At 42.2% G+C, this 21,864-nt stretch overlaps 1 protein-coding gene across 2 annotated transcripts in view; it reads right to left on the reverse strand.

Moving 5' to 3' along the window:
• Positions 1–21,864, reverse strand: part of Itga9 (integrin subunit alpha 9) — a 388,816-nt gene that overhangs the window by 324,626 nt on the left and 42,326 nt on the right. For both annotated transcript variants that reach the window (XM_004854266.4, XM_087181364.1), the window contains exons 5-9: positions 21,205–21,272; positions 12,217–12,346; positions 9,398–9,483; positions 6,880–6,948; positions 791–928 (exon numbers count right to left, since the gene is read on the reverse strand). In XM_004854266.4, the coding sequence (XP_004854323.2) occupies positions 791–928; positions 6,880–6,948; positions 9,398–9,483; positions 12,217–12,346; positions 21,205–21,272 (491 nt within the window). The remainder of the gene's footprint in view (positions 1–790; positions 929–6,879; positions 6,949–9,397; positions 9,484–12,216; positions 12,347–21,204; positions 21,273–21,864) is intronic.

A 21,864-nucleotide genomic window follows, 5' to 3' on the forward strand; every position in this document is an offset into this window, starting at 1 on the left:
GACTCCAAATTTTTACCATTCAGAGTTACTTTGATTAGGAAGAGCCACAAGTTGCACAGTGCCAAATCTAATGAACAAGATGAATGAGGTCACACTGTAATGTTTTCACAAGCCTCCTTTCCATTGCATGGCATTTGGCAGCAGAATTCATCATATTATTATCACATCTTATAAAGATTCAAGAGAGATCTTTCAGAAGTACTTCAGAAAGTGGCACAAATGATAGGATAAATGTGTTTGAAGCAAGGGGGTTATTTTGAAGGGGATTAATGGTAATGTGTGTTTTAGTGTAATAAATTTTAATTTAAACATTCACTATATGTGTTGATCACTCCTCATAAGCCGGACTCATAAAGACAAAACATGCCAGTTTTGAAGCCAAATTCAAATCCCAACCTTACCGCTTCTCACCTATGTGGTTTGGGCCATGTAACTTAACCTCTCTGTGCCTCAGTTTCTTCATCTGAAAACTAGAGACCCTTGATATCATGCGTGTATCTCACTGAAGCTTTCACAGAAAGCAGGAAAAACAGTGCCTGGTACATAGTGCTCAAAAATTTGTCAGGAAGGTTTCTTCCTGGCCCCTGTATGCCTACAGTTCTCACACTGTGTATGACTTCCCACTAATGGACCATTAGCATCTCCATAGCACGAATTACGCCATTTTACCTCCTCTGGATAAGGTGGCCCTGTGCACGCCCAGAAGAGGCTGCTCAGTCACTCGTGGCTGGACAAATGCCCCTTCCTCCCCACACTCCATGCCCACATTGCCCATGGTACTGGTACTCACGTTTCCTCTGTTGATGTATACAGTGACCTGCCCCTCATCTCTGATCTCAGAAAACATGGGGGCACCCACTAGCAGGTCAGAAAGGCCATCCCTGTTCAGGTCAACTGCGCATAAGGAGGAGCCGAAGTAAGAGCCCATCTGCAAACAAGTCGAGTCACAACAAAGTGTTCAGTGTCTACCCTTGCACACCTAGGCCCTCGAGGTGCTCTGGCTCACTAGTTTCAGAGACACTTGCTCCGGGTCCCTTCAAGGCTGCACTAGCTAAGCTGCCATGCCCACCAGAATGCCCAAGCAAACAGTGAGGTACCCGGCACCCATGGACCTTCTTTTTTGTTTTTTAAGGCCGTCCCTTCCCCCTCCCACCTCTTAGCTCTCTCCCTCCCTTCCTTTTTTTTCTGAGAGGAATTCTGTTGTATGGGTATACCACAGTTTATTCATGAATAGTTGGATATTTGGTTGTTTCAATTTTGAGAAATTATAAATAAAACATTTGTGTAAACATTTGTGTGGATATAAGCTATTATTATTTTGGTAAATACCTAGGAGTGAGATTTTGGGGGCATACAATAAATATATACTGAATTTTCTAAGAAATTTCCAATTTTTCAAAGTGTCTGTGCTATTTTATATTCCTATCAGCAATGTATAAGAGTTTTTAATGCTGTGATCCTTATTTTTTTTCCCATTAACTTTATTGATACATTTTAGGTATAAAATACAGTTACATTCATCATTGGGATCTTGTACCAGTACATGAGTCTCTTGGTTCTTATTTTTTTCCCCTTCCCTTGCCCTCCCTTCACCCCCTCCACCCTTCCCTATTTACAAAGACCTTGTTTCCATTTTTTTCCTCTTCTCATATTTTTTCCTTTCCCTTTTTTCCCTTCCCCCACCCCTCCCAATTCCCCTGCTCTTTTAGACCTTTTCTTCCTGTTACACAATATCAGTTATACATTTTTTAAATTACAATATTAAGATCTAGGAGACATTACTACAGATTTTACAGAATTTAAAAGGATATAGGAAGCATATTTCAAAAATCTTTTCTGAAATAAATTTGACAACTTCTAAGAAGTAACTTAGAAGACAAATTAATGAAACTAACTCTGGAGGAAAGAGAAAATTTGAATAGCACCTACTCAAGAAAGTATATTCCTAGCTTGAAAACCTACCTATATGACAACAGCAGGCTCATAAACATTTTAAGTGATAAATTATATCAAACAATTAAAGCAGAAAAAGAAGGAACACTTCTCCCCTCATTTTAGGAAATCAACATTGTGCTAATCCTAAAACCAGATAAAGATAATAGAAGAAAAAAGTATGAACATAGATAGAAATTTGTTTAACAAAACAAACTCTTAGAAGTCAGATCTGGCAGGATGTAGAAAGTGGTTTTATTATAGGGATGGCAGTGTTGGTTCAGCATTGGAAGATCCACCCCCAAAAGTCATCTTTTTAACAGAGGAAAGGAGAAAGCCATATGATCCTGTCACTAGTTGGAGAAAGAGTATTGGACTAAATTCTACAGCTGTTCATGGTAAAAGCTATCAGGAGACTAGAAGTAGAACAGAACCTTCTCAACAGATCAAAGACATGTACTCCATACTTCCAACAAAAACTCCTTCTATGAATGGAGACGATACAATGCTTTCTCCCTAAAGTGGGGAACAAGGGCAGATATGCTTACTCTTCATCTTGGACCTTCTGAGACCAAAGCTAAGGGGCTCAGAGTGTTCCTTTCCAGGAGCCCTATTAAGGAGAAGGTAAATAAGCAAATCCTTGAAGATCAAGGTATTGTTTTTTTAAAATGTAAGCTGAGGGGCCGGGGATTTAGCTCAGTAGTTCTGGTGCCTGCCTTGCATGTACAAGGTCCCGAGTTCAATCCCCAGTACCAAAAAAAAATGTAAGCTGAGGTTACCAAACCAGGTTAAAATCATGATAAAAGTGTCTACATATCAGACATCTGACAAGGCCAAGCAAGTAGGAACATGGCATTTTGCAACATAGCAAAGACATGAAAATAAATGTTATATGGGAAAACAGGGTCTCTTCCCCCAATCCTGTGCATAGCTAAAGACTGGGTAGAAAGGCATGAAGTGAAGTGACAGAAAAAGATACAAATCATAAGACTGACAAGGGGACAGAGCCAGTTTATATTGGCTCTTTAAACACAGCTTAACCCAGTACCCTTTATTTTAAATCTGGGATCTCAAGCCCAAATATCAATGGCAACCAGGCAGGTGGTAAGAAAAAAATAACAGTGCAAGTGTGCTTACAGGTGGCAAGTAATGTTTCTTCAGTGTCTAGGTGACCATAGGGAGTGGTGGAGACTGCAGCAGACTGGAGCCCACAGGCCTAGCTAAAGGAGCAGCTCCTATCCAGAAGCAACTCTACTCGCACAAGGAACGCTGACCCAGAAGGGCCAGCCTCCCAATTTTCCAAGAGAAGCCAAAAATCTAAAATTCTGTTTGAGGGCCAGGGATTTAGCTCAGTGGTTCTGCCACCTGCCTCGCAAGCGTAAGGACCCGAGTTTGATCCCTGTTACCAATAATTAATTAATTAATTAATTAATTTGAAATGACTATTTTTAAAATGCTGATAACTCATGCATAATAAAAATGATAAATTAATACTGTACGGACCAAACAAAAACTTTTGTTTGTAGGCTATGTGTTCTCTAAAAGCTGCCAGTTAGCAACCTCTAACGATAATAAAAAAAAAGCACTATGCTTTTAAAATAAATATTTTCAAATAGAAGTGCTCTGGCTCTATTGACCCGAACAAGCATTTTCTCTTGCTGGTGGAGTGTGTTGGCAGTTGCCCCAGTGGAGTTTGAGAGGCGGGGAGCACTCCAATCTACTTCCTGCAGCTAACACTGGCACTGGAGGACTTTGTAGTGGCCACTCAGAAACCCTTCCCCAGTCACATGTCAAAGCTAATCACCCATCCTCAAGGGAGAAGGTCACAGGAGAGGTTTGGAATCACAGAGGGTGGAGAGGACAGGAACCAAGCTGCCAGGCACTAATTCAATGGCCTTGCCAATCTCCCTATCTGACCTTTAATAGAAACTGGTAAGACACAGACAGGACCCTAAAAAACAAAGCCAAACACTTCTCTCTCTGGCTGAGCCCCATAGGAACTATTTGTTTCATTCCAGTGGGCTATTTAACTTGGCATCTTCATGGGTGTTAAATCAAAAATCCCTGTATGTGGAGTTGAAACACAAACACTTCACATACTCAGTTAATTCAATAAAACCTCAACATGGCAATGACATGCTTTAGGGTGAGGGTCCCTTGACCATAACTTCTCATCAGCCTAGAAGTTCAAAGGAGTGTGTCTGTTTTAATGTCTGAATTGCACACACATTAATGATTCCTTATGGATACTATTTATAAGGTGTCAATCAATAAAGACCAGAACCAGTTTTTTATTAGTGTTTTTCCTTCCTAATGAGAAGCCAAGATACAATCTAACCAAATACTAGCCAAACAAAAACAGAAGTAAACTGATGATTGCTGAGTTGGAACCCTCCTCTTTGTGTGTGGCTCCAGACACAGGGGTAAAGCTAAAGGCATCCTTTGAAAGTCTGGGGTCATGTCCCCTCCCTAGGAGGTAATGGAGAAGTCAGAGAGCCAAAAATGTCTCATTTCTTCTGAAAAAAAAGCAGAATAAGATGACTACAGAGAGGTAATAGCCTATTTCAAAATCAAAGGAGGATGGTGGGTATAAAGCTACCTGGAGATCCTGGGAAAAGAAAGTGAAGGCCAGAGGGCTAGGAGGGTGTGGCAGGACAGAGAGTACCTACAGAACAAGGCAAAGGTTCTGAAAAGAAGAGCCCTAAAGTAAAGGCAAGGCGCAGAGCTATGGAACTGGAGGGCAAAATGTCTGGGCCCTTCTGTCTCTGCCTCAGGGAACCTGACATATCATGTCACAATAAGAACATTCAAACTGTCATGTAAGTGTGTCTGTCCTGGAATTTGACCACACTGGGTCCTCAGAAAGTTTGCAAAGAGGTTCTTGGAGATTTTCCTGATCTGCCTCACTTCACCCACTCTCAAATCCACCCCTAAAAGCCTGACCAAATTTGGCTCAGGTGGTGGCCAGATAAGTTATCATCTAAACCAGGGGTCTTGAAAAAGAGAAAGCACAATCATATTGCTAATTATGCCAAGACAGCACACATTAAACAGGCCAGTCCTGGGCATAGGTGGCAGGGGTCAAGGAGGAAGAGAAAGGCACAGGGAGATGCTCAGAAAATAGGGTGACAGTTGTGTTTAAGTTCCACAATTCGCTCTGAAGAATCCTTTAAATTTATGCTTTCAAACCCAGGTAATGTGAAATGTGGAGGGCATTTGTTTCCACAGTAAACACATTTATTCATGTACTGCCTTTTGGAGAAAGATCTAAACTGTTAGGCTTAGGAGTATTGAGGCATTCTGTGCTCATTAGGACCCTTTGTATCACAAGTGGCATGTAGCTATTTCTTTCTAACTTTTGGGATGCTTGGAAAGCCTTTTCTGCAAAATACCTCCCAGTTCGAATATTGTTGCTTTGGGGTTGGGAAATGTTAAAATAACACAAGCCAACACAGTTCTCAGGCAAGGCGGAATTCTTGTGAGAAAAATCACAAAATAAAATTTGGTGCTACATTTTTTAATTCTAAAGGTTATGACAATTACACACTAAGTGAACATATTAAAGTTTCTAAAATTGTAGTGGGCATGCCTGTAGTTCCAGCTACTCGGGAGGCTGAGGCAGGAAGACCATCACTTTAGTTGAAGTGTTCAGAGCCAGACTAGGCAACATAGTGAGACTTTTGTCTCAAAAAGAAGCAGGAAAAAAAAAACACAAAACGGTTCAGTGTGCGATTGTTGGAACTCAGAATATGGTTTATCATCCTGACAACCTGGAGTGACTGCAGGCTGGCATAAGGCAGATTCAACTCGTAGCAGGAACAAAACTGGGTAGGGAAAATGTGGCCAAGGAAGGAAACAATCACTTTCCCCGTCTCAGAGAACTGTAAGTAAAATCACCTTTTGGCAGTCTCCTGTCTTCGAGTCTCCTTCCCACACCTCAGGCATCCTGTGCTTCTCAGAGCCCACAAGGCCTCCATCAAAACCAGCCTCCTTGGGCCAGGGGTGTAGCTCAGTGGCACAATGCCTGCCTGGCAAGCATGAGGTCCAGAATTCACCCCCCAGTACCAAAAAAAGAAAAAAAACCCAGCCTCCAAATCACCCTACACACCCCCAACCTAAACTGTGCCCCTCAGGGCAGCCAGTCTCTGCCACGCCATCCTGCTGGTCTAAGCCACACTAAAGGGTGCGGGGCTGAGTGGCCCATGAAAAATTCTGCTTATTGATCAGAAGACTCTAATTGGCATAATGTTAGACTACAGTACAGTATGATACAAACCTTCAGGAAACAGAGAAGATTAGGGAGAGGGTACACATGACACAGGCAGATAAACTGCCTCCAGGACTATTGCACAGCAGCGTCCTGAGCAATTCTAAGAGGAACTGAGTGGGGTTTTTTGTTCAGATTTTCTTTTTATGACAACAGTCCCCCTGGCAACAACATGAGGTCTTAGGACACAGGAAAAGAGGGCAGTAGTGGGCTGATAAGATAAGGACGGTGAGAAGCATTCATCTACCCTCATCTTTTCAAAGTAATCACCTATGCATACTAGATCTGCTACCTGCACTCAACTCTACCAGTTGTCTCTGGAAGTGCAGATGTGTTCGCATGAAAGACAGATGGAAGGGGACAAAGACAAGAGGCGGAGAAAGGCAGAGGGAAGAGCATGTAGCACTTGGATGACAGTGCCTTATTAAATGCTGTCCTATAATTTGGCTATGCACAAACCCATCTTGTTACATGGTGTCTTCTAAAATGAGAGTGAATCCCATGAAATCTGTAGGTTACACACATTGCTAAGAAAGAGAAGGCACCACCATGCAGATGGAACCATCATGTAAACAGAGGGCTTACAGAGTGGCCCCTTTAAGTCAATTTTCTAACCGGAACTGACTCTCACATGATCTCATCTCCCGCACAAAAAAAGTCATTTATTCCAAGAAGCTCACCTTTTTACCTGATGCCTGAAAAATCTTAATTAATGTGCCTGATCTTCGGTCAGCTCTGAATATATAAACCTAAGGAATGAAAAAAAAAAACTATAGTTAGGACGGACACAATGATCAGAGATATTTATCAGCATTCTCTTAAGAGTCCTGTTTAAAAGCCAGGCACAGGACAAGTGTGCTTATGCCGGCTGATGTTAATGAAGTGAGCATAACTCTCATACTGCCAACCCTCCAGGAAAGTGTCCTTTAATCCTGAGGTGGAAGTCACCTCCATCAATTCTGAACCACAGAGTTTACAGAAGTCATACACAGTCTAGGAGCTTCCAAATTATTAGCAAACAATTCAACTCTCAGAAATAGTTTCTCCCTTAAAATAGTTCCTTCAATCCTATTAGAGCTTTAACAGAAATAAGGCAAAGGTGGGCATTTTAGACAAAAAAAGTCCTCCAAAATGATTCTACATAATATTATACCCAAGGAATCTGCTTGGGTGAACATAGGTTTAGCTTGGGAAATGCAAAGTTAAACATTAAATAAGTTCCTTTCCTGTCAAAATTTTCAGAGCCTTTGGTATGGGTATTTAAATGATGAATGCCATTGATATTTAACTTCCTAAATGTATTTCACTGTTCTTTTTCAAGTTACATTTTACAGAAAGACTATTTTCATGAGAAACAGAGTACGGGACCCTCCCCTGGGACAAGGAACAGACATAATAGCATTAAGGGTTCTGTGCCCTGGTACCAGAAATGAAGGTCAGAGGCCCATTCTGGGGTCCTTAAAGATAAAGCCTGTGTGAGCCCTAATCCCTGGGAATGTGAAACAGTCAGTAACTTTGTCACCTACAGCCAGTTTCCTCAGTGCCTCTCAGGTCATACAACTCAAAGAAGCATGTTCATGTTCTGTTAACTGGATCCAGGACTCCCTCTGGCTGCCTCTATCAGTTATAAATATCATTCTTGTCCTAAGACCTGACAGGGATTAAGTAGTCATCACCATTATCTTAAGGAGAAACAATAAAATCAAATTAAGTTTTTCTGTAATTGGCAAGGAAAGAAAGCCACTGTCACCAGCACAAAGCATCTGCACTGCTGTAAACTGGGAGTAGGCATTTTTACCAACACCAGGAAGATGGCTGGTGGCCTACAGTACCTCCTTGGAAGATGCCATCAATTCAGCAATGCGCACAGTACTTCTCCTTCCACCACTTGGAGGAATTCATGTGATTCAGAAAAACCCAACCCTTTCTTTTTTTTTTTTTTTTTTGGTACCAAGGATCGAACTCGGGTCCTTGTGCTTGCAAGGCAAGCAATGGAACCACTGAGCTAAATCCCTGGCCCAACCCAACCCTTTCTTGAAGTTACCAAAAGTTCATCAGCTTAAGGCCCTGGTTCATCTGGTTTTGTTTTCAAGAGACCTCTCTCCATACTATCAGCACTAGAGAAGAGAGGGGGACAAGCTCCAACAATAAAAGCGGGGGTCTCCTGACTCCTACCCATAAGGATCCATCAAAATGGCCCTCATAAATATGTTTTAATCAAGCCAGTCAGCTGGACTCTTTAGCTCCCTGATCCTCTTACATCTTGGCTGAAAGCTCCCATTAACAGTGATCTCAGCCCACCTGGGCCTCTCTAGAATCCAGATCCCACTTCTCTAAGCCATGGAAAATATGGCAAACTTTATTGCAGGTCTGCCCCTAAGGGCACAGAGTAGTTCACACCGCTGTTCAGTCTTTCCCATCAGAAGACCTGAAGAACTTGTTAAAAACATAGATTCCTGGCCAGGGATTTAGCTCAGTGGTTCTGATGCCTGCCTTGAAAGCGCAAGGTTTGGAGTTCGATCTCTGGTACCAAAAAAAAAAAAAAAACAGATTCCTGAGCCATCTGGATCTCCCCCACAGGAGTTCTTGCACCCTGAAACTAAATAATCAACAAGCATAGCTCTTCACAATTTAGGCGCTAAGGGGTCATGATTCCCAAAAGAATTCATCCCTAGATCCAGAGAGGTCTGTTCTACATTCTGGGCAGATACTTAGAGAAAGCCAGAACCATATGCTCCCAAGCCAGGCTTGGGCTCCACCAGTCTTGGGAACCCAGTGTTCCTTCCAAAAGACTGGGGAAATAAATAAGAATTCAGGCACAAAAAAGCCTTCTAAAGATACTTGGGACTAGATCTGATTCCATGAAGCCAAAGTCATATCTGGGAAAGGTTTAGGAAGGCAGGGTGCCACAATGTGAAGAGTAGTCATAAAATAACACATACCCCAAGTCAACTGCAAAAGTTTCAGAAGAGAATGTGCAGAGACTAAACAATGTTAATAGTATTCACACTCTAAGATTTTAAGGTAAACTCTCAAAATCTAGAAGGGAACTGTCACAGGGTCCTCACTGTTGTAACACTAACCTTCCAGCAACCTATGAGAATATTCAGGTGAAAGTCAGCTGGCAAACCTCTGTAACAGGGGCAGATGCCCCCACTTCTGTCTGCCCCATGTCACACCCCAGGCTTTTCTCCTCACCTTTCCGATGCCTTCATCCTGGGGGGCACCTCCAACCACGTCAGTGCTGGATGGGTGAGAGAAGTGGCCAGCGGTCACTGAGTAACCTGAATAGGATGAGTAGAAAACAAGGACCGGCTTGATAAAGACAGTCATGGAAGAAAAATACACACCAGAGGAAAAAGTTCCTCGAGCATGTCCCCTCTCTCAACATCATATTACAGTTATTCTGAGAACTTAAATTAGCAGGGAACAAATGGCAGCTGTCAATCTTCTTGTGCTTAAATGGCTCATCTCACAAAAAGGGATATTCATAAGGACATTGGGACAAGAAAGAGTACTAAGTGCCTTCTCTGGGACAGGTACTGTGTTAAATACTGCTTATTTCTGAGATATAATTTTTATAAACATAACTGAGGTATAGAACTTAATGGGTTCATATACATGTACATAACACCCAGATCAATAAAGTGAATATAAAGGCTGGGGGTGCAGCTCTGCACAGGAGCACCTGCCTAGCATGGACAAGGGCAAGGGTGCACTCCCCAGCACCACAAAAAAGTGAATATAAACACAGAACCAGAACCCAGGAAGTTTGCTCACTGCCTCTTCTAGCTAATATCTCCCCACAGGTAGTCATGATTCTGATTTCTATCACTATACACTATAGGTGTACCTTGTTGTGTGTGGCAGTCTTTTTCTATTGTTGAGTAATATGCTGTTGTACAAATACATCATCTTTATTCTCTTGTTGCTGGGTATTTGTTTTTAAATTGGGGCAATTATAAATAAAATTACTATGAATATCTTATATGTGGCTTTAAATGTCATTATTTCTTTCAATATAACAACCCTATGAAGAAGCTATGATTGATTCTTCTGTTTTGTGAATTTGGAAATGGGCAAAACACAGCCAAACAACATACCCAAGATCACACAGCAAGGTTCAAATCAATCTGTGTGACTCCATAGTCCCTGCCCCTGACCATTATATCATATCCTTCCTCACAGAAGGTAAAAGAAGCTGACAAGGGATTCATGGATAGATGGCCAGTCAGATAGTGAAGAATCTGGATACATAAAATCCAGAAACTTAGGGGAAAGTCATCTGAGCTTAATCAAAATGACTCCTGCCTTCTGAGCACCTTCCTGGCAGACTGAAAGCATTCTTCTGACCAGCAACTCTTCTGAACTGGTTGCCACACATTCCTTAAACCTTTTCATAACCTTCAAACCTTTATGATATGATTATAAGCTGAGTTTTGTGATGACACATATCATTAATTTTTACCATATAATGACCTATTTTTATTCTCCACATGCTACTTGTCTCAGATTGGCAGTTTACATCGCCTCCAAGTATCATGAGTGACAGGTAAGGGCCTCTGTTTTGCACACAGGGAGAAACCCCAGGTCCCAAGATTCACAGGACCTGTCCTAGACCCTCAAGCCACCATCCAAACTGGGCTATCTTCTGCATTTTCTGATTCAATATACACATGCTAAGTTTTTACTTAGACACCAGGCACCATAGCAAGTCCTAGGAATGTGATACAAAATCCCACTTCAAGGTGCTAGCAGCCTCATCAGGGCTTCAGTACCACTCACAGGTGCTGTCTCAGCTGCGTACATAGGAGAGGTAGCTCAGTACTGAACTCTTCATCAAAAACCAGGTTTATACCCAGCTTTGCTACTACGGGCCATGTGACCTGGCCCATAACTTCTTTGTACCTCAGTTTCTTTACCTATAAAATGTGTACAATTATGATGGCTGGTTGTTTCAGGAATTAAAAGAAATCATATACAGGGTGGGGAATTTAGCTCAGTGGTGCTGTGCCTGCCTCACAAGCGCAAGGTCTTCAGTTCAATCCCCAGAACCAGAAAAAAACCAAAAAGAATATACAAAACCAGGCACAGAGTAAATGCTTAATAAGTGACAGCACTGAGGAGCTGGATAAGCACAGAGACTCAGTAAAAATACTGTTGGGTCTGTTCTACTGGGTAAACCACTTGGAGTCAGAAGAGAAAAGATAAGTCACCAAGCCCCTACTGCCACCTAACAAGGAAATTCCCAGTGACTGTATTCAAAAAGGGGTCAGGGGATTCCCCTGGCTTAAGTCATAAGCAGTGAGTGTGAAAAAGCATTGTTTTATCATTATTAGCCTTCCCTAAATTTAGCTTTATTTTCAGCCTAAAAGTATAGCACTTAGGGCATGAATTGAGTCTTGTAACAGTGATTTACATAATCAGCAAAGACAGTCTATATCTGTTCTTAAATGGGCATGGCCTTGTCCCAACACGACTGCTACCTGATGGCTGCTAAATTAAATTGTGTCTATCATCTTTCTAGAATACTAAAAAGGTTTACCAAAATAAAAGAAATTTTTCTGAGCTTTTAATTAAATTTCAGCATCCTAGGATGCCATCTATCATGATCATTTCTGGTCCTTATTACTCTGGTTTGTAACCAGGAAGCAAAGGCTCCATCCAAGGGATGTCAAGGAAAAGTAAGATCCTCAACACTCATTTGGATGTGACTATGTGAACTTGGGAGTAACTGTTGAAATGAGGAGATAAAATGTTTGCTTCTCTAGAGGCTCAAACTGTCTGTTTTTAAATAAATCACACACAAATAACTTAGTTCCCTTTGTTTTCTTCCCTACCTTCTGTGTGTGGCTAGATGTTAAGGTGCTCAAGGAAAAAATGTAACTAATTAGAACAACAGATGTCAAAGCCAAGAAGACTTCACTCTTCTTCCCATCAATAAAACAGTAACTCATGACTTGGTGGTAGTGGCTTCCATTTCCCCTTTCTCACCTGTCATCTCCCCAGCTACTTACCCAGGTAGGTATACCTCCTATTCATGATTGCTTCATCGTTCAGTTTAAAATAGGTGTTGTCTGTGAGGTTCAGCACTTTGACAGTCCCAGCCCAATAGAATGACCCTGGAGCACCCATCACCACCAGCTCCTACAAAAAGAAATCCAAAGGTAAACAGGGGAGCTAAGGAATGGATTAGGGGATGCAGTGAGCACCACAGTCACAACAAAGAACTCAGAATTAAATTCAACATACTTCATCATCAATTGTTTTCATCATCTTAGCTATAAATATTTCACCAGGTTCCTTGGCACTATTGGACCTATCATAGGATCTGGGATTAACAAGACTAAAGACATGAAGATAACTAAGCAGGGGGCAGAATGAGTGACACACCAGATCCCTAGCCTATTCAAGATGACGCTGTACATAATTTCAACTTTACAGCAAGAAGTTGGAAACAGCAAACAATTGCCATTGTCCTAAACCACAGAATTCTGAGGAGTAATACTCATGAAAAGGTAGCAGTACTTTACCTCGGCTGGGCTCCAGCCCCACTGTCCACCAATTCTAGCTGCCTGGTGCAAGTAAGAAATAAACCAGCAACCAAAATCAGCTTTGCAAAAACTGCATGCTAAAATCCCAGGGAAATCACTTAGGTGCTCGCTCTCCTCTGGAATGATTCTAAAGCCTGGTTTTCTGATCACTGTAGCCTACTGCAAACTGAAAGGAACAAAAGCAAGAGACCCTAGAGGACAACTAGGGAAAAAACATAAACTAGAAAGAGACCAGAGGCAGCAAGAGACTGTAGTACTATTAAAAACAGGCTCAAGAATGCAAAAGGCACCACTTTCCACATTTAGATTAGGGGAAATGTCCCTGCATTTGCAACAGGGCAGAGAGCCTGTTTGTGCTGCAAAACCACCTAATGCTAAGTTCTCCAAAATGATTCCTTTATCTAAGGAAGTCAGCAGACATATAGCTACATGACTTTACCCACAAGAGGATTAATCATCTGCATAAAAAGTTTAAAACAAGATGGGAACACTTCGAAGAGCTAACAATCGAGATTCTAAATTATGGTACATGCATTCCACAGAATTCTATTCAGCATTAAAAATACTGTAGAAGACCTAATGGCATTATTGATAGGCACAAAGTGCTGCCGAGTTAAAAAATTGTACCACACAAAGTGTATGGTATTGATCATGTTTTGTAAAAGAAAAAAAAAAAAACATGAATACAAACACACAAAGACCAGGAAGATAAGTCCTAAAATATATGTTTCTTTCCCCCTCCCACAATGAGTGATGGGATAATGGGACTTCCTTCTTTCCATCCTCCAAGTTTATTTTCTATGTATTTTTTAAAATTCTCCAATAGATTTTTCCTGACACACCGGGCTCCCATAAAATTCAGCTGTCAACCCTCCCAGCCATTTCAGGCTCCTCTCTTGCCTCTTCCCCCTCATTCTCCACACTAAGGGCCCTCTCAGCCAGCTGGGGTTTTCTCAGCAAATGCTGCTTTTTTAATCTCCATTTCTGCAATGCCCTCAGACTTCCTCTGCTCAAGCAGTTCTTTCTCAGCCTCCAAAGCCCAGCTGAAATGTGGATACATCTTAATCAGACAAAATGAGGATGGAAAAGAATACAGTATATCTTATGATCCCATTCATGTGAAGTTCTAGAATTGGTAAAATGAATCTATGGTGATAGAATTCAGATCAGTGGTTGCCTGGGATAAGAGGGGCAGAACTGTCTACACATGGGGAATGAGAAGCTTCTGGGTGATGGTAATGTTCTAATCTTAATTGAGGTGGGAATAACAGTATACACATATGTCAAAATTCTGTAAGTTCTGTATTTTAAATGGGTATGTGTTAAGCCAGCCACAGTGGTGGGCACCTGTAGTCCCAGGTACTTGGCAGCCTGAAGCAGGAGGATTTCTTGAGCCCAGGTGTTTGAGGCCAGCTTGTGAAATCTATCTCCATAAGGAAGAAAATATATTTAGGCTGGGGGTACAGCTCATTGCTAGAGGCCCTACATTCAACCCCTAGCACTGAAAATAAATTAATTACATAAAGAAAATTGGTGCATTTTATTATATGGATTAAATATAATACACTTGATTTTTTAAAATTCCAGAACAGTGATTAAACACAGACAAGGAAGTCATGTCATGAAAACACAAAACAGGCCTGTGAGATGCTATTTTATCGGCACTGAAATACTCATGCTGTGCTAGGGAGACAAGGAGGAAAGCCGTCCTTGCAGTCACTAAATGCCCCTGGCTAAGGCTTTGGGTCCCTACTTTCATAACAAGAAATCCCTCCTTTTTTATTATTTATATTTTCTAAAGTATCTACACTGCCAAAAGAAAATAATAAAAATTATTTATCGAACAAAATCATTAAACTTTTTACCCAGCAGTATTTACTGAGTACCTACTATTATCTATCTAGAGCTCATGCTAGACACAAAGATAAAAGTTCACTTATACAACATTCTGGGGATAGGTTGCATGGAAATGTGCGAGACATTTTGGAAAAATGTCCATTCAAAAGGGTTAAAATAAACACAATTTCTACAGAAAACCCCTCAGCTGTACCCAAAACCCCACAGATACAGGCCACGTAGGCTTGTGGAGACAAGGGACATTGTATAGGACACATCTCTTGTGGCTAAAGTACACTCACCCTCCCAACCACAAACACTGGTATATATGTCAGAAACAGTGGCCTGGGATAGAAGAAGCAGTGGGTTTCTCACAAGTTCCTGGAGGCTAGATCCTGCCACAGAGATACTGAGTATCTGATGACAATTCGTGGTCACCGCACCATTCGTAGGATGTCAATGGCTGCAAAAGCAGAAACATCTAAAGAGAAAATGAGGGAGAGGAAGACAGAGCCTGCAGAAAAGTGGGCAATGCTTCAAATCACCTGTGAGTTGTAGCCAATCTGGGGACCAGGGTGTGAGCACAGGTGGGAGGAAAGGGACACAGGTGGATTTTAGCCGAGATGGTCTACTTTTGACAACTCACAAAGGCATGGGTCAGAAGTGACAACTGACAGATGCTTCATTCAAGGCCCCATGACCCTCTGAGACAGCTGCTTCTGCTAAGCCAGATACTCTCAAGAGATTCTCTCTGATTTATAAAAACTGATCACTTTCTGTACTAAGAACTCATCAATGGAAAAACGCAGTGGAGTGTGTGTACATATGTACATTTCTTGGTTCACTCTCCTTACATACACCTGTGCAGCATAGCTAGGTCCATGCTAGTTCTCAAAGGGTGTGAGAGAGACAAACCATCACTTCAAAAGACAAAGACTTTTTTCCTGGCCCTGAGTTTGGAAAGGAACCTGTAATCAGTGCCTATATAAAAAGGGCACCAAAGAACATAAATGATATCATTGATACCAGGTGTATATGCGGCACAATGCTGTCTCTATCTTCAGCTTCTTATAAACCAAAGTTCTGAGAGATAAGTCTGTCAAGACAGCAGGTACTGAGCATACCATTTCTGATGCAAGTTAATGCAGGTAAAAGTTGAGAAATGAATGTCTAGCATACTCCTCATCACCTCTCAAACATTATAAAGAGGATAAAACAAAGCAATGTTGAGTTGTGGGTGCAGCTCAGTGGTAGAGTGCTTGCCCAGCCTGTGTAAGGGCCTGGGTTCAATTCCCAATACAAAAGAAAAAAAGCAATCTCTTTCCTTAAAAACCTTTGAAACAAATAACTCTTGTTTTTTGCCTTCTCCTTTTAGTGCTCACACTCCCTTTTTGCTTCTGTCCAAACTGGATGAACTGGGGCTGGGCCTGTGACCCTCAGGGCTGGGTTGGGAAGAAAGTGTCTTCCTGGAAGTCCCTTGTACTTGCCTTTTTCTATTCACTATGGATCATGCGTGTGCACTTCTTGGTGCTGTTCACCAGGTGCCAGGAAAAAGGAATCAATGCTTAGCTCCCCATCACCCAAGAAACAGTCAATACCAATGTCACACACGAAAATCCAAGCTTCTCCTGCCTAAATCACATCAGTAGAATCATCTGAATAAGCAGTACAGGCCTTTTCTCAAGATGCATTTATTAGCAGCATCTGCAGAGGTGGAGGGACATCTGGGTGGGCCTAAACAAAGCCACAGGCCCTCCTCTGCATACTGCAAGTTGGCATGACCAGGATAGAATCTTATGCTGAGAAAATTTCCACCCAGATGCCCCCACTTGTGGGGCTGCCCAGCTCTTCTCTTGTTGCTTAGGAGTATCTATCACCTCTGTTATTCTAGTCTACAAAAATAAATAAAGTTCCTAGGAAATTCTCCCTTATCCACAGTGAGAGGTTAAAATTTATGTGGCCTCCATAACTCAGAGAGTTTTGATAACCTCAGGGTCACTGACTTGCAGGTCCAGCAGGCAGCTTAGGTCAGAATGTTTTAGACCAACATGGCCATGTCCAGAAGGCAAAAAAAAGCTCATGTAGCTTAGCAAGCAGCTCTCTATCCTGTGAGGGGACAGATCAGTTCACAGCAAAGGCAAGCCTAAGTGACGAGGTCAGCAGGAGGGCAGAGGACGGGAATACTTCCTGTGTGACCCCTTCAGCCACATTTCCTGCTCAGTTACAAGCAGCTGAAGTTACAGAAATGAGGGAAGCAGCAAGTTCAAAGACCTTTGTTTAAGGACCCAAAAACCTGAGAACCAAAGCATAGGCCAAAGCCTAGATGGGCCAAGAAACAGCAAGCTGGGGTCAGAGGATTGGGCAATGGCAGGAGGGGCTGTCTTCCCACTCACCACTGCCTACCCTTCTCCTAGTACCCTACACTAATGTCTCACTATTATTTTAGTGATGAAGAGAGCCAGCACATGCCAAGGCACTGTGATTCCTTTGGGTTGTGGATAACAGAACCTGGCATTTCAACAGGTCCTCTCATTTTGCTGGTCACTCCAACCTTGCATGGCCACCTACCCTTCCCATCCACCTCTCTGCCCTTCCTGCTCCTCCTATCAAGCCCTCCTTCCACACAGCCCCTTGTCTTTCCTAGCTTATAGGCTGGTGAGATCACAATGACACCTCCCTCTCCAGAACTCTTGCTCTCTCTTGGTTTTACAGCTTAGATTAAAAAATGCACTCTCCGCAAAGGCTCATATGTTTAGAAGTGAGGCTTTGGGAAGGTGGTTATATCCTGGGGCACTAACCTCACCAATGGATTAATCCATTGATGAGTTCATAGCTAAAAAGGCTGTTAGGAGGTGGGATCCGGCTAGACAGAGTACATCATTGGGGATTACAAAGGTGTACGCTTGTCTTTGGTCCCCCCCCCCCCCCCCCCGCTCTGGCTCTTTCCCTGTCTCTCTGCTTCCTGGCTACCACATTAAGCAGCTTTCTTCCACCAAATCATCCACCATTAAGTTTCTGCCTTGGAGCCAGCTGACCATGGACTGAGATGTCTGAAACCCTGAACCGAAACAAATTCTTGCTCCTTTAAATTGTTTTTCTTAGGTATTGTGTCACAGTGACTAAAACACTAACACACTTGGTTCTCCCATCAATATCTCCATGAGTTTCAATTTCTGCCAGGAATTGACTCTCTCCTCCCATCATCTATGCCAAGGCCTCTCCTCACGGTCCCAGGCTAAACACACTCATCCCTCAGAGTTACCACCAAAGGATAAACCTAACTTGCTTGCTCAAGCTGGAGGCCAGGTCTTACATCTATTTATCCCCTAGAAGCAGATATAGGAGTGGCCTAGTATCCCATACTTATGCCAATCTACTCATCCTGGGGGTTCTTCCTATCAGGAACAATAGCATTCTCCAGAACCCTTGTATAAAACCTCCATCATCTACCCATAGTACTCTAGCCACCCAGCCCACTGACTCTCTCTTCTTATTCTCTAACTCCCACAATATATTTTATTACTAATGTGTCACCCTAGCCTGACTGTTACTTCATGGCTAAACTACATCATGGGCTCCTGTATAGCCTCTCTCCAGGCTCTCCAAAGTCCTGGATAGTCAGCCCAAATAGCCTTTTATACAACACCAACTGGCTGTCTGCTTACGAATGCACAGGGATTCCTATTCTCTATTGAGTTGAGTCATACTTTACTAGACCTACTGGAAGAACAATAGCCATGAAAGCTCTAAAATCTACATGCTTACTGAGAGGGAAGAGTATGAAGTCAGCAAATGGCAAAATAGTATTTGAAGTCAATGGTGATAGGAAAAACTGAGTAATAGACCAGTATCAAAACAATCAACTATACATTCATGAAAACAATGTAGTTTCTACTATATAAAATATATAAAAATCAATTTCAAGAAAATTAAAGATACAATTTTTTTTTAAAAAATCATATACAGCCAGGCATGGTGTTACATGCCTATAATGCCAGTTACTCAGGTGGCTGACACAGTAAGATCACAAGTTATAGCCAACCTGGGTAATTTAGTGAGACTTTATCAAAATAAAAAACAAAGAAAGAATCAGGGATGTAGCTCAGTAGAGAGGACCCCTAGTTTCAATTCCTAGTACTGAAAAAAACTCTATTAAAGTATAGAAGAAAATATGGGTGGATATTTTCATATTCTTAGAGAAGGGTTGTCCTAAGCAACAAAGAGATATAGAATCCAGAAAGAAAAAGACAGATTTGACAAAGCATCAATGTTTAAGGCCAGCACAATAAGACACCTTCAGCACACTAACAGGCAAAAAACTGTTTTTTACAACACAAATAAGAGGTTAATGTAAAATAGGTACTAAGTTACCACAAACCAATAAAATAACCACAACAAAACCAAAGCAATGAACTAACATTAACAAGAAATTTTCTGAAAAACACAAATGGCCAATATTTGAAATAGAGATTAAATTACACTAACAATCAAGTAATGGGACATTAAAATAAAATGCAATTTCTTTTTTTCACTGACAAAATTTTAAAATGTTGGTAAGAGAATGCTGGGACAGACCTAAGTGGGATGGGGTTGGGGGGTAGGTGTCAATTAGTAAATATTTTTGGAATGCAATGTGTCAGAATGTCTCAAAAGTCCCACTCTAAGTACGTTTGGAATCCACCACATGTCTCTTCTAAAGCATGTCTCTTCTTAAGCACAGAGGCATGAGTGTGTGTGTGTGTGTATCTCCAGCACAATGCTTCAGTTACTGTGTGGCATGTTCTAGCTACTGAGCCTGTGGGAGGCAGGGAGGCAGGGGAGGCCAGGGAACAGATGAGGCTGAAAGGCAGGAGGGCCTGGGAGGCCATTCGAGAAAAGGCATCTGGGTTGCATTATAAGTGGATAGGAAGACACTGAGCAGTTCTCTGCAAGGAGTGCCCTGACACGTTTTTTGTTTGTAGAAGATGGTTCTGGGACTCGTCTATCAGGAGGGAGGGTGGAAGCAGGATAACAGGAGGGTTCTGAAGTAGGTTGGGGCAAAACAATTGTGGCTTAGATTTGTGGGGTGGCAGAGGACATGGAGAGAAATAAATGCCTTTGTGATAGGTTTTGAGGGTGTAAGTGGCTGACGGTAGGAGAGTGAGGTAAAAGAAGAATTACTGAAGGGGGGGTTAGAAGGAAACATCTCATATTTACTGGCTTAAGAGTAAAAGATTTCTGATTTTCTATCTTTCCTTTTGTTCTCTAGATGAAATACTATTGCCAACTGCCTGTTTTCCCTTTGAATTTAAACTGCAGCTTCTGAAATGAAGGCGGACAGTTTAGTTCCTGACTCAGAAGGACACTCTTCAGAAAGCTTTGGAAATCAGAATGCTATCCATCTTTTCTCCTCCCTCCAAATCCTGTTCTTCCTCCAGTTCTCTGCTATCTTGGAGTGAAGGAAGAAGAAAGAAGTGTCCTCAGAGAATGAGGTCCATGGACCAAGAGGTGGAATTTGGGTCTTAATCTCTCATGAAATGAGAAATCAGAGTCAGAAGGATAGGTTTGACTTTCAAGATCCCTCAGGCTGGTGTGCAGAAAACACATGGTAGGGGTCAAGAATGAACACAGGTTGAGGCAGTGAAAATTTTCTAAAACTTGGGCTACAGGTGTAGCTCCATGATAAAGTGTTTTCTTAGTATGTGCAAGGCCATGGGTTCAAACCTAGTACAACAGCAACAACAAAAAGTTCTAAAGCTAGGCAATGTTGATAATTGTATGACAGTGTAAATGTCACTGATGTGTATACTTTAAAATGGTTAAAATGGGAAATTCTATGTTATCTATATCAGACCAAAGTTTTTTTTAATGGACTAAGGGGAGACCAATTCAGGAGTAATGTATTTCCAGGTGACAGTAGTAGCTTTTCTAGAAGTATGGTGGTGATGGTGGTAATAGAGAAAACCTGTCATTTGGAATATGTTTTGAAGGTTAAAACTAAAGATTTCAGATGAACTAGAAGTAAAGTACTTTTTATGTTTGGCCTACACAACTCAATGGTGAAACTTACAAAGCCTAGCAAGAAACATTGGGCATGGCAGGCAATCATAAAAATGTTTGTGGAACGAGGAGTGGGCATGAAGAGCAAACTAACAGTAGATTAGACTCACATAAGAAAACAGTGCCTAAAAATGTTGCTGCTCAATGGACACATTCAAGTGCAGGGTCCTTCAGAATCTGAGAAAAGAAATAGCACTGTGTACATAATGGAGTCTCACAAGACCTCACTGAATGCTTGTACGCTTGACATATCTTCACAACTGCCAGTGAGGCCCAACTTCACTGAATGTCGTTGCACCCACACCCTCTTTAATCAACTCTTTACAAAGGGCTCAGAGTCAAGTTGACCTCTATAAAAATCTCCAGCCCACCTCCCCCTGCCCAATGGACTCTGGACAGCTGGTGCCTCCATCAGGTTTAAATAACTCTCCCTGATGTAAGGACCAGAATCTGCTCCGCCACAGTTTGCAAATCTGGAACACCAGAAGTCCAACCTCCACAGGAGACAAAAATCTTGGAAAGTAAGGATATGAAGACCAAGAAGAGAAGAGATATCCCCATATGGCTGATACCTACCTCAGTGAAGAAGCCTGCTATCCCCGCCTGGCAGGAGCCATGTTCCTCGCCATACTTCTTCTTGTACTCTGGAGCAAGAGGAAGGAAAGAGAAGCAAACCACAGCTATGTCAGTGAGAGCTTGTTTTGTGTGGAGTCCAGCAAGCAAGCTGCCACTTCCCACAGTGCCTCTGTGAGATGGGCCTAGGGATGCCGTCCAGACTGGGGCACGGAAAGGAAGACTGTGGAATCCACCAGACCTCAAAAATCCTGGCTCTGGTGCCATCAGGTAGTGAAGCTGCCAAGTGCCCCAGAGGACTTCCTCTGCTCGTGCAGGGAAAAGAGGAGCAGCAGCCACAGTAATTAAGTGGGAAGCTGGTGACAATTATTTCATTTACTTCAGAAATGATCAAGATCCCTAGAGGGCCCAAGGAGCTGAAAACATGACCCAGAAATGGAACATTGTGACCATCCTAGTGTGGAGTCCTCTGGAAGGAGACCAACCCACCCAAAATGACATTACAGCTGGAGGCAATGTGTTTCCTACCATCCACCAGAAACAAGCTGTCCACCCGCAGGCTAAGGAAGAGGGGCAACTTGGACTGGCCCCAGAGAATAGTTACACTGTCACACATGCCTCTGTCTTCCTTGTGTGGAAAGAAAAGGGCAAAGATTTCCCTGG

This window comes from Heterocephalus glaber, unplaced genomic scaffold, assembly GCF_053883595.1.
Source record: "Heterocephalus glaber isolate CG9 unplaced genomic scaffold, H.glaber_assembly_v1.0 deba00001472, whole genome shotgun sequence".
Lineage (NCBI taxonomy): Eukaryota > Metazoa > Chordata > Mammalia > Rodentia > Bathyergidae > Heterocephalus > Heterocephalus glaber.